We start from the raw sequence: 13,673 nt of genomic DNA, 5'->3' as shown, positions 1-13,673 counted from the left end.
AAGGTACATATTTGTCAGTTGGTGGGATTATCAGGTTTCAAAGAACTTTCACACTTAAATAGTAACCTGAAATAGGTTCCCACACTGATGTCTCTATTCTTTTGATAGTAAGAAATACTTTTAAAAAATGTAATAACAGCACCAGCCTTGGATTCAGGAGGACCTGAGTTCAAATTCAGCATCAGACACTTAACACTTACTAGTTGTGTGACCTTAGGCAAGTTACTTAACCCCAAATGCCTCACAAAATTTTTTTTTAATGTAATAACTAATGCTTAAAATATTGCATTAACAATCAAGTTAGTTCATCTCAATATTTACAACTAATATTATATCACATCCTATTTCAACTTGAACAATTTTTGCTATTATATTCCAATGATTTACATTTCCACTGAAGAGAAGATGATACAGAAAGATTATGATTACAAAAACTTAACAGCATTCATATAGATAGCAAATGCATTTGTATGTTCAATATGAATCTTGAAAATATAGACTTTATCCTTAGCATGATTCTGGCTAACACTGTATGAGGTAGGAGTAACTGATTTCTTTCTTCAGCTTCAAGAAAGTCTAGATTTGGAATTGGATGGAATCTTAAAGGTCATATAATCCAGGCCCCTGATTTTAAAGATGTGAAAAATGAGGGTCAGATATTCGGGAATTTTCCTAAACTTATGTAGTGTTTTTAGTTTTTAGGGGTTTTTTTGGTGAGGCAATTGGGGTTAAGTGACTTGCCCAGAGTCACACAGCTAGTAAGTGTTAAGTGTCTGAATCCACATTTGAACTCAGGTCCTCTTGAATCCAGGGTCAGTGCTCTATCTACTGTGCCACCTAGCTGCCCCTAACTTATGAAGTTTTTAAACAGAAGCACTAGGATTAGAACCCAAGCCTTCTAATTTTAAATCTGGTGGTCTTTTTTGAGCATCATGCTGCCACCCCAGTGCCAAAAATTTTTAAATCTATGAAGATGAGCTGAAATTTTAAATGAATCAATATTCCAGATTTTTCTGGTATTTCTCATTTATTTGAACGTAAGTCTAGAAGTGATAGTCCTGATGCCATCCAAACAATGGGTGCTGCATTCTCACTGAAGGATAAAGTTTTAGCTCAAGTGTGGATTATTACCTCTTCAAAAATGCTTTCTGGGGGCAGCTAGGTGGCACAGTGGATAGAGCTGTGTGACCCTGGGCAAGTCACTTAACCCCAATTGCCTCACTAAAAAACAAAAAACAAAAAAAACCCAAAAATGGTTTCTGTCTAATCTCTGTGAAATTGATGACTTTAGCCTTACAGGCCCTGATACCAGGTGTGATAATTAGTCTTCACTTTTGCATTCACAATCATCATGCGTTTTGTTCAATAAGGAAAGGCAAGAAATTGAGACAAAAGTCACTACTTAGTGAAAAACCATTGGGTACAGAAGACAGATCCAGAGATTTATCATGGATATGCTAGTGTTTATGAATGTTCATTTTTTGTTTAGAAAAAAAGTTGCCTTGGACCTTGAATTTTTCATAGGAAATGTATATGTAAGCCCTAGGAATAAAATGAATTAACATTAATGTCTGCCAGGAAAAACTGTAAAGGGATAATAGGAATGAATTGATGATTAAATTTCTGGCATTACAGTACTGTTTTCCAGATTTCAACAATGTTTTTTGAGCCAATCCTTTTGTCGTTTTCAACTTTATACTCTTTTCCCTTCACTCCTTCAACCATTACCTCCTTTTCTTTTGCAGATTGTTGCCTTGCGGGAACAAAATGCTCACATTCAAAGAAAAATGGCATCTGGAGAAGGGTCCACAGAGTCAGAACATATGGAGGGGATGGAACCTAGCCAGAAAATCCATGAAAAGGTTAGATGTTCCTTACTTATTCTTATATTGGATGTGTTTCTTGCCATAGCATTTGCTGTAAACATTATCTATAAAGGGTACTTATTGTCATGGCTTCTTCTAATCCAAATCACATGATACATTTTTCTCTTCTATACTTAACTATAAATATAGGATGCAGAGGAATTGAATTTTATTTGCATTCATTGAGGAAAAAAACTAGTCCTTTTTTATATACTAGAATGTGAAGGACTTACACTTTCATGAAACTGAGAAAAATAGCAGTTGAAATAAAAATTGGAAGGAAAAAATAAGCAAGAATATTTTTTCCAATAAAATATGTTTATTGAGTAGCTATCATGTATTGAAGGCAGCATGGCATAGTCCATTGAACCAAGAATATTACCTGTCCGTGTTGTGGGCACCCGCTCTCTGTTTGTATAAATGCAAGTAAGGTAGCAACCTGTATTGATAGAGGAAGTTGCATTATCTGAGAGTTATCTTTATCAATGCAGTCACAAGCACATTGCCTGCTTTTATCTTACTATGTCTATCAACAACAGTAACAAAGAATCAATTACAAATGGCAGTCATTTATGCATTTATATGATAGTCCTCAGAACACTGATAGAAAAGAATAACAATAATGAATAATGAGTAGTCCTCAGATTTTCTATCTGAAACCAAATAAAAAAGAATGAGATAACAAGAGACATTTATATATTACCTTAAGATTTCATTGTTCCACGGTTTTATATAATTTGGGCCTCAAAACACCCTGTGTGTAAGCTCTTCAAATTAATATCCCTTTTTTACAGATGAGGAACTTGAGGCTTAGAAAGTTTGACTTCCCCATGGTACCATAATTAGTAAATATAAGAAATACGGTATAAACCCAGTTCTTTCCTAAATACCAATGAAGTACACTTTCTACCTTCCCATACTATCTCTCAACATAAGGTATAGCAATTAATTCCAAGTGAGAATTTAGGGGGAAGCTAGGTGGCACAGCGGATAAAGCACTGGTCCTGGATTCAGGAAAACCTGAATTCAAATTTGGCCTCAGACACTTGACACTTTAATAGCTGTGTCATGTAACTCCTGTTGCCCAGCAAAAAACAAAACAAAATAAAAACCAGAAAAGTGATCATTTATAAAAAGTGTGATCTCGACCCACATGTACCAAAAAAAAAAAAGCTGCTTTTTATGTGGTGGCAAGGAATTGGAAGTTGAGGGGGTGCCCATCAATTGGGGAATGGCTGGACAAGTTGTGGTATATGAATGTAATGGAATACTATTGTGCTGTAAGAAGCGATGAGCAGGAGGAGTTCAGAGAAACCTGGAGGGCCTTGCGTGCACTGATGATGAGTGAGATGAGCAGAACCAGAAGAACATTGTACACAGTATCATCAACATTGAGTGTTGATCTACTGTGATGGACTATATTCTTCTCACCAATGCAATGGTACAGAAGAGTTCCAGGGGACTCATGATGGAAGAGGATCTCCAAATCCAGGGAAAAAAAAGAACTGTGGAGTCTAGATGCTGATTGAACCATACTATTTCTTTTGTTTTTGGTGCTGTTGTTTTTCTATTTTGAGGTTTTTCCTCATTGCTCTGATTTTTCTCTTATAATATGACTAATGAAGAAATATTTTTAATGTTATTATACATATACTTATAAATATGTTTAATGTTATTATACATATATGTGTGTGTGTGTATATGTGTGTGTATATATATATATATATATATATATATATAACCTATATCAGATTACCTGCTATCTAGGGGAGGGGAGAGAGGGAGAAAAATCTGAAATTGGAAAGCTTGTATGAACAAAAGTTGAGAACTATCTTTACATGTAACTGGAAAAAAATAAAATACTTTATGAAAATGCAAAAAAAAAGTGTTATCTTCCCCGCCAGTGAGCCCAGTTTGAGCACCCACAGACCCTGATGGCTGTCTTTGACTACCCTCCCTGGAAGAGGTCCAGTCTGAGCAAAACTGAAGAGCTGACCCTGAGCACTGGTGATGTCATCACTGTGCTGGGCTCAGCAGATGAGGACTTCTTCTATGGAGAGCTAAACGGGCAGAGGGGCCTGGTCCCATCGAACCTTCTGAAGACCCCAGCCCTGAATTCAGAGTATCTGGGGGTCCCTGCACACCTGGATTCTGATTCTCCCTTAGTCCAGAACACAGCTAGCCAGCTACTGAGGACAGAAGCACATTGACAGCCATGATATTTATAAAACAAAAAACCTTTTTTCCTTGATAGAGACTATAGGATTGTAATCACTCAAAGCCCCTTATCTCTGAGAACATGGTTTAAAACCTGGCTTCAGGTAATTAATTAAAAGAAACAAAGAACAACCTAAAAACAAATAAAAATTAAAAGGGTGATCATAAGATATGGACGAATCAAACATGCTAGAGAGCATTTGGGTGATTATCAATAGAATAAGAAACAGAAGGGAAAGGGTTGCGGGAGTAGACTGCATAGCCTTGGACAGAAAGAGGAAAGAGATGATGATTTGGGAACCATAACAAACATTTTTATCCTGGATGTGATTCTCAACATCAGCAAAGAATTGGTAACTGAAGAAGAAATCATTAGAACCTAAGCATGTGACCACTTCCATCCCAGAATGTGTTGACTGATACAGGAGAGAAAAACTTCATCCAGTCTTTTATATACTCTAAATTGTGAAAGAAAAGAAAATCATCAGAGAAAAGAGAGTATGCTATATTATCCTTTGTATACATTATAATAGTTTATAGCTAAAATTGGCCTAAGATGAATGAGAAGCACCCAAGACTAAACAGAAATCGTTTCAATAAGGATGGAAAAAAGGACATTTTCAGAAAAGATGAATATGGATACACAAGGCTTTCATCAACCAACTTAAATTTTGAAAAGATGAGCGTAGAAAACAACAGCTGGGGCATTAGAGTCTGAATTCAAAAGACAGGAATCATCCTAAAAGAATAGTATCAAGATATAAAATTCAGAATGAGCTGAAGTTGACAATAAATTTCAGGGGCAGTGGAAAAAAGACCTCTTTTAGCTAAGGGCGAAGGCTGTATTTTTGAGATTCATGGTGAATATACAAACTCATTTGCTATCAATGAATACTGTTAGGTTTTTCATAACCACAGCTGACTTTCTGGATAATCTTTTCCTCAGTGGAAATTTTAATCATAGTAATATAAGCATAAAAATTGTGCAAGTAGGATGTGGTATAATGTTAGGTATAAATATTGAGATGAACTAACTTGATTGTTAATGCAGTATTTTAAGTGTTAGTTATTACATGTTAGGAAGTATTTGTTACTATCAAGAAAATAGAGAAATCAATGGGGTAACCTAATGAAATCTGATAATCTGATAATCCCACCAGCTAACAAATACGTGCCTTTTAGCTACCATCATTCAATATACTATCATGAAATCTACACTCATAACTAGAATTAGCTACATTAAGAAATCAGAGTTATGGGTGACTCAAAGGGCAATGAAGAGAGCAGGATTAAGACACACATAAACTAAAATTGCCTAAGGGAAGGACAGTGTTAAAAGGAAATGGAATTTAGAAAAAATACCATGACCAATTTTGGTTCCAATGACTAACCACACTCCCTTTTTAAAACACACTCCCTTCCTCTTACAAAATGATAAACCGTAAGAGAAGAATAATTTCATGCACTACGAATCCTATTTACCTTATTGTATGGTTTGTTTCAATTGTTTCTTTTGGAGAGGAGGAGAGAGGTACTATATGAGCTAGGGGAGAGATTGTTTATTGGAAAATGATTATCTCAAGAAAAGGCATACTGTAAAAATGGAAGAACATTATTTTTATAATTATAAAATTATTTTTATTATTTTCCAGTTACATGTAGAGATAGTTTTCAACATTTGTTTTTATAAGATTTCTAGTTTCAAATTTTTCTCCCTCCCTCCCATCCCTCTCCTCCTCCCCAAGACAACAAGTAATCTGATATAGGTTATATATGTTCAATAATATTAAACATATTTCTGCATTAGTTCTATTATAAGAAAAGAATCAGAGCAAAAAGGAAAAACCTCAAAAAAGAAAAACAACAGCACCAAAAACAAAAGACATAGTATGGTTCAATCTGCATCTATATTCCACAGTTCTTTTTTTTTTTTTTTTCTGGATTCGGAGAGTCTTTTCCATCATGAGTCCTTTGGCACTATCTTGTACCGTTGTATTGCTGAGAAGAATCAAGGAAAGAACATTATTAATAGTTGAAAACCTTTGATTTAATCCAAGGTACTCATATGGAAGTAAGTTTTATCCAAACATGAACATTTTTAGACTTTCTCCTCATTGTTTTGCAGAAATAGTTAAAAGAAGTAATAGTCGTGATGTATGTACAATTTGGCAGAATGATTTTGTGAGGTTTTTGGCTTAGAATGCTGATCTTGTTTATGAGTTGAAAAGCAGCCGTTCATTTTGCTTTTAGTAAATAAAAAGTGACGCACTTTGATACAGGTACTAGGGGTTACAAAAAGAAAAAAAAAAAGATGTGATTTTATTTGAGCCTTTCAAGTATTGTGGCCTGTTGTTGAGGGTGCTGCTGAGTTTCCATGGGCCCAGCATTTGATAACTTCCTATTGAAACTAATAATGTTTGCAAACTAGGCCTTGTTTATTTCTATGCTGCCCAGGACTGTGAGTGATGTCAGCAACTGCTAGATTTCACACACTAAAGGCAAAGTTTTGGCCATACTTCCTTCATTACAAGTATGTTTGATTTTTGCCATAGATACTTCTTTGGTCCCTGAAACTAAAAATATTGACATATATTTGTTCTGAATATCAAAATGGATTTAATTAAAAGTTTGGGCATTACACAGTTTCACTGGAGATTATCAGAAACACTTCTAGGAATTCAGGATAGAAATACCCACCTTTTTCAAGCCTTTATTTCTTTTCTATAATTTCTTCCTATAAACTTTTCTTCCATCTTAATAGAGAGTGAACATAGAAAGCATACATTTTTAACTCCTCAAAGTGATCTATCAGGAAAAGGCCACAGGAAATATTCTAATTTCTTTGATACAACAATAATCACCTTATTCCAGGGCTGTGTTTTAAAACCTAATAAGGAATTCAGCATCAGGCATAAAGACAGAGTAGAAGAGTCATGGGGGAAGCAAGAAGAGTTTGTGAGTCCCCTCCTCCGCAAATAAAAGTTATAAGCATGTAGGAGGATGATGGCATCTGTATGCACATTGAAAAGTGACTCTTGGAAAAACTGTTGTTGGATATTATGGAATTGTCAAGAAAGTGAGTTTGAATGCCCTAATCACAAACATTAGCCTTTGGTTAGGGCAGTGAAATCACTTAAATTATACAGCAAGGCAGGGATATTTGCCAGTAGGGGATATTTTGTGTCAGCGGCTTGAGAGCTCTGGTTATAAAAATAATCTCTTGAGAACACACTTTGCAATAGTGAGTGATTCTCACTATACAAAAACAAACAAAAACTTGATTAATAGAAAAATGGGGGAGGAGGCAAATACTGCAAAACATAAGAAAGAAACCTTTCAAATGTCATACATATATACACACACACACACATCTATATATAAACATATGTATGTGTATGTAGATATCTATGTATCTGTATGTATCTATCAATACACATATACATACATATGTGTGTATGTGTGTGTGTGTGTGTGTGTGTATATATATATATATATATATGGAGAGAGAGAGAGAGAGTCCAGATAATCCCCAGTTATTCTAAAACAGTGACTCTTAACCTATCATCTATGAATGTGTTGTTAAAATACTTTGGTAATTATATGTCAATATATTTGGTTTTCTTTGAAATCCCATATATTTCATCTTGTAATTAAAAAAATATTATTTCATTATATGTAAAAATAATTTTATTATATATATACGTATATAATTTATGGTATATAAATATTTTACATTTTAGGAATATCATTCAGAGAATGGGTTTACCAGACTACCTTCACCATATTAAGAAAGGGGTCTATGGCAAAAATCCCTCACATCTCATATTCATATATATAACAATATGATATATGCTATATGGAAGTATATAGAACATATAAGAATGTATTATATATTATTATATGTTAAATATTATATATAAAACAAAATAACAAAGCTTTTATAACTCACAGATTCTACAAGGTAATAGTACAACCATTGTGTGTAACAGCTACAAATTCATCTGGAGCAGAGCCCGGCATTGGAAGTATTCAGAAAGTCTCAAATTCTCATTCTGCTACTTACTTGCAGTGTGACCCCCCACCAGCCACTATCTCTAGACCACTTCCCTCATTTGTAAAATTGGGGCTTTGAATTAGATGGGCTGTAAAGTTTCCATCTGGTTCTAAATCTTATGATATAATGATATTTGGTGTTAAATTGTTCTTCAAAAGTTTGCTAAGAACTTTACATATATATAAATACATTATCTCATTTGAACTTCATAAAAGCCCTATGACTTGGGTCTCTTTATCTCTATATTTACATATGAGGAAACAGAGACTCAGTTTTAGCAACTTTATTGTGGTGATACAGCTAATAGGGGAGTTACTGTGGTATAGTTAAAAGTCAGAATGGCTATGTATGTGGAGAAAGACTAATGAAAACCACTAATTGTTCAGCTGTTTTCAGTTGTATCTGACTTTTCATGACCTCATTTGGGGTTTCCTTGGCAAAGATACTGCAGTGTTTTGCCATTTCTTTCTTCAGCTCATTTTACAGATGAGGAAACTGTGGTAAACAGGGTTAAGTGACTTGCCCAGGGTCACATAGCTAGTGAGTGTCTGAAACCATATTTGAACTCACAAAGATGAATCTTCTTGACTCTAGGCCAAGTGATAGATACACTATGTGCCACCTAGCTAGCTGCCCTGGAAACCACTCAATTTAGAGACAAGAGACTGGAATTTGTTCTCCTTGTTCATCTAGCTAAGACTGCTTGTGGAGAGAGGGTAAGCATCTGAGTTAGTTCTCAAACTTTCTCTCTCAAAAATTCTCAACCATGGTGTCTTTCAACTACAAGAGACAGCGTAGTGTAATGAAAAAAAGAATAGTAAGAAGAGAAACCACTGGATTTGACCTAGGCCCAAATCCTAGCTTTGCCAGTGTGATCTTTGTTAGATATCATCAGTAGATCTGCCAATATGTGTCAGAATCAAGTTGAACCCTTGTTTTCCTGATGCTGAGGATCACTCTCTAGCCACTATGCCAACTAGTCTTACTTCCTCATATCACGGGATAAGATATTTGGACCTAAAAAGGATCCTGCCAACTCATCTAATCTTATCAAATAGCTGAGAAAACCTAGTTGTTAATGTCTAGTTTTTAATCAATCAAAGTTAATTCACAGTGATCCTATTTCCCTTTCTAAGGTATTAAAACTTGTCTGTCCAATAAGCTATCACACAATTCTGCCAGGGATCAGTATTAACATTATCGGCTTATGGTTAGCCTCCATTTTATTTTTGTTTTTGAAACCTGGGGCAGTGTTTGTCCATCTCCAGACCTCCAGAACCTACTTCAAGGTTTCAGCACCTGAGCAATTAAAACTAAGTATTCTTCAGGATCTTTAGATATAATTTGCTTCCTCCAAATGAAGTGAAAGTACTTAAAAAGGGACAGTTGAATATATCCTAATTCCTCTTTTGCCTTGAGCTTTTATTCTTTCCTAACTTCTTTTTTATGTGTTCTAATCTGAAAATCAGTCTTCTTCATGGCAAAACAAAACAAAAAAACAAAGAAAAAATGCAATTAAGGTAAATTCCAGCTTGTTACCCCCAGTGACTTCTGCTACATTGTCCTAGCATCTCTAACCTTGCCCTTTTCACCTCTCCCAAAATGGGACCCAGAATCTCTCCCCACAAAATCTGAGTTTGTCTTAAAAAGATGCTTTTAGGTCATTGCCCAGAGTACTGAAATCACTAATTATAGGTCTGGTTTATAGTAAATCAGGGAATAAGATATTCCTGAGTCTCCCCCAACTTCTGTAATTACTGGAGGGTTTTATGTATATTAACACATTTTCTCCCCAAATAGAATTTAAGTTTCTTGAGGACTGGGGCTGCTTAATTATTGTCCTTGTATCCCAGTTCCTAGAGCATAGTGGCCATACATTTAAGATTTTTAAATTTATCTTTAAAGTTATCATATTTTAAAGATTATTTTTTCATCAACCTGTGGTTCCTTCAGGTATATGGGCACCTATTTTGTGCTTATGGTCTTAAAGAGTTGTCAGTGGGAAAATTGAGCATTTAAGTGACCTGCCCAAGGTCACACAGCTATTGTATGACAACCCAGGTTTTCTTGACTCCCAAGACTGCTCTTTGTTAAGATTAAACTTTTGAAAACAGGCAGTTCTGAGGCAATCAGCTTATACAACCTGTGTAATTTCTGCCTTCATTTGAACTGCTTCACATTAAAAATACATCCCCCATCCCATCCTCCATTAATGAATGAATGAGTACAAGTCATTTATTCACAACTTATTATGTGACAAACACTTTACCAGGCACTTGTAAATACAAAATCTAAAGTTTACCTTTTAATGAAGAAGGTAACACATGGGATTATAGATTTCTAGCTGGAATGGATCTTAGAGGTGAGCAAGTACAGTGCTCTCATTTTACAGATGAGGAAAGTGTAGTTCAATGATGTGATTAAGGGTCTCTCTCTCTCTCTCTCTCTCTCTCTCTCTCTCACACACACACACACACACACACACACACACACACACACTCATTCACATGCATATCTATTAAGTGTCTGAGGCAAAATTTTAATCCAGGCTTCCTGAATCAAAGTCCAACACTCTATCTAATATGCCACATTGCCTTTCCTATGGGGAAGTGGTATCCAGGGAAGGGAGTTTTTATTTGGGAAGTCACAAAGACCATGAATGAAAAATAAGACATTCTGTTGACATGACCTTTACAGAGGCATTGCTTGGTTGGTTGGTTCATTGTTACCCGGTGTTCTCTTTTTTTTTTTTCTTTTTTTTAGTGAGGCAGTTGGGGTTAAGTGACTTGCCCAAGGTCACACAGCTAGTAAGTGTTAAGTGTCTGAGGCCGGATTTGAACTCAGGTACTCCTGACTCCAGGGCCGGTGCTCTATCCACTGCACCACCTAGCTGCCCCCTACCCAGTGTTCTCAAAGAGGACCAAAATTACCTCATTATGTTGGAGTCAAGGTACAATGTCTCCAACTGTGGCTGATCAGAGCAATATGAGCTCAGAAGACTCGACCACAGATCATGTGCAGATAGTCCACATGAACATTTGAAATGGAAATGTCCCTAAATGTGTGCACCTTATGTTTCTTTTTAAGCTACTGTAATTCTGCTTCACTCATGGAGCACATCACTTTCTTTGATACAGGCAATGATAGTTTTCATATAGTTATACTTTTCAAAGTAAGGGGTAGAAAGCAAGGCAGAAATTCCAGACCATAAAATGGAAAATGCCTGGGGTGAAAAGTAGGACTTTTATAGTCTCAAATGCCCAACCATGTTTCTTAGCTCCTCTCAGTCATGGCATCTGGTGGTAGTGTTTGGAGAGGCCAGCAAGAGCCGCAGCTCATCAGAAAATGGTAGTCCCTAAATTAAGCCTAAACTAATGTGAAAATTCCATATGGGCTTAAGGGATACTCATGCAATTCTCACACTGACCTCCAAACTCAACCAAACTTGGTCCAGAGACAAAAGATATGCAATTTAAATGCCAAGCTCATATTAAAAGCCTTCTCCACTAAGAAAGAACTGCTGAGACCTAGGATCCACTACATAAGATTCCAAAAATCTAGGGACACCTCAGGATTATGGACCAAGAAGACTGATGAAATCATAATGGCAATGTCTGTATTTGCTCATGAATTGGAATTAAGAGGGAAAGTGTAAAGTTGTCATTGAAGTCTAGTGGCTAAACATAAGTCAAGACAACTGGCTATGTCAAGAGTTCACCGGCAATTGAAATTTTTTCAAAGATGGAAATGTTATCTCTGGCCGTTGTTTTATTTGGTAATCATATAACTGGATGAGGAGGAAGGCACTATCAATTATAAAACATATAAGGCTAAAGGTCTTTCTATATGAGGTATTCTCCATGTTCAAGCTTTAGTAGCTTTTAAAACTAAGCTAAGAATTGCTTAGTCTCACACCTAGAATACTCTTTATGATTGAACATAATTTTTCATAAATGTCATCACCTTCCATGATGTAGATGTGCTTTGTACATAGGGTCAGGATCAATAGTGATCTCTTTTCATGATCCTAATCCCTTTTATAAAAAGAAAACATATATTTCTGTATGATCCTCTCTGGCTAAATGTTGACTAATCTCATCAGTTGCTTTGCAGAAAACTTTTTTGTCAGCTGGAGTTTATCTTACTTTTTTTTTTTTAAATGTATGAGGTATTTTATTTTTTCCATTACATGTAAAGATAGTTCTCAACTTTTGTTTATACATGCTTTAGAATTTCAGATTTTTCTCCCTTCCACCCCTCCCTCCCCCCCTCCCCTAGACAGCAGGTAATCTGATATAGGTTATATCTATATATCTCTATACATATACATATACATATAGATATATATATACACACACACATATATATACACATAATAACATTAATCCTATTTCTGCATTAATCCTGTTACAAGAGAAAGAATCAGAGCAGTGATGCAAAACCTCAAAATAGAAAGAAAAAAAAAACCAACAGCACCCAAAACAAAAGAAATAATATGGTTCAATCAGCATCTATACTCCACAGTTCTTTCTTTCTTTTTTTTTCTTGGATTTGGAGATCCTCTTCTATCATGAGTTCCCTGGAACTCTTCTGTATCACTGCATTGGTGAGAAGAATATAGTCCATCACAGTAGGTCAACCCTCAATGTTGATGATACTGTGTACAATGTTCTTCTGGTTCTGCTCATCTCACTCATCATCAGCTCACGTAAGACCCTCCAGGTTTCTCTGAACTCTTCCTGCTCATCATTTCTTACAGCACAATAGTATTCCATTGTATTCATATACCACAACTTGTCCAGCCATTCCCCAATTGATGGGCACCCCCTCAACTTCCAATTCCTTGCTACCACGTAAAGAGCAGCTATAAATATTTTTGTACATGTGGGTCCCTTTCCCCCTTCCATGATTTCTTTGGGCAAAAGACCTAAAAGTGGGATTGCTGGGTCAAAGGGTATGCACAGCTTTATCGCCCTTTGGGCATAATTCCAAATTGCTCTCCAGAATGGTTGGATCAGCTCACAGCTCCACCAACAATGCATTAGTGTTCCAATTTTCCCACAGCCTCTCCAACATTTATTATCTTCCTTTTTTGTCATTTTAGCCAATCTGATAGGTGTCAGGTGGTACCTCAGAGTTGTTTTAATTTGCATCTCTCTAATCATTAGAGATTTAGAGCATTTTTTCATATGGGAATAGATAGTTTTGGTTTCTTCATCAGAGAACTGCCTGTTCATATCCTTTGACCATTTCTCAATTGGGGAATGACTTGGATTCTTATAAATTTGATTTAATTCCCTATATATTTTAGAGATGAGGCCTTTATCAGAAGCACTGGCCTCAAAAATTGTTTCCCAGCTTTCTGCCTCCCTTCCAATTTTGGATGCATTGCTTCTGTTTGTATAAAATTTTTTTAATTTAATATAATCAAAATCATCCATTTTGCATTTTATAATATACTCTATCTCTTGTTTGGTCAAAAACTGTTTTCCTTTCCAAAGATCTGATAGGTACACTATTCCTTTCTCTCCTAATTT

General features: G+C 35.7%; 1 protein-coding gene across 35 annotated transcripts in view; it reads left to right on the top strand.

The window, feature by feature from the left end:
- Nucleotides 1–13,673, top strand: part of PPFIA2 (PTPRF interacting protein alpha 2) — a 677,893-nt gene that overhangs the window by 504,110 nt on the left and 160,110 nt on the right. For all 35 annotated transcript variants that reach the window (XM_043966213.1, XM_043966209.1, XM_043966212.1 and 32 more), the window contains one exon: nucleotides 1,746–1,862. In XM_043966213.1, the coding sequence (XP_043822148.1) occupies nucleotides 1,746–1,862 (117 nt within the window). The remainder of the gene's footprint in view (nucleotides 1–1,745; nucleotides 1,863–13,673) is intronic.

This window comes from Dromiciops gliroides, chromosome 5, assembly GCF_019393635.1.
Source record: "Dromiciops gliroides isolate mDroGli1 chromosome 5, mDroGli1.pri, whole genome shotgun sequence".
NCBI classification, from domain to species: domain Eukaryota; kingdom Metazoa; phylum Chordata; class Mammalia; order Microbiotheria; family Microbiotheriidae; genus Dromiciops; species Dromiciops gliroides.
The sequence above is the reverse complement of the archived record's forward strand: the minus strand, read 5'-3'. Positions and strand labels throughout refer to the sequence as shown.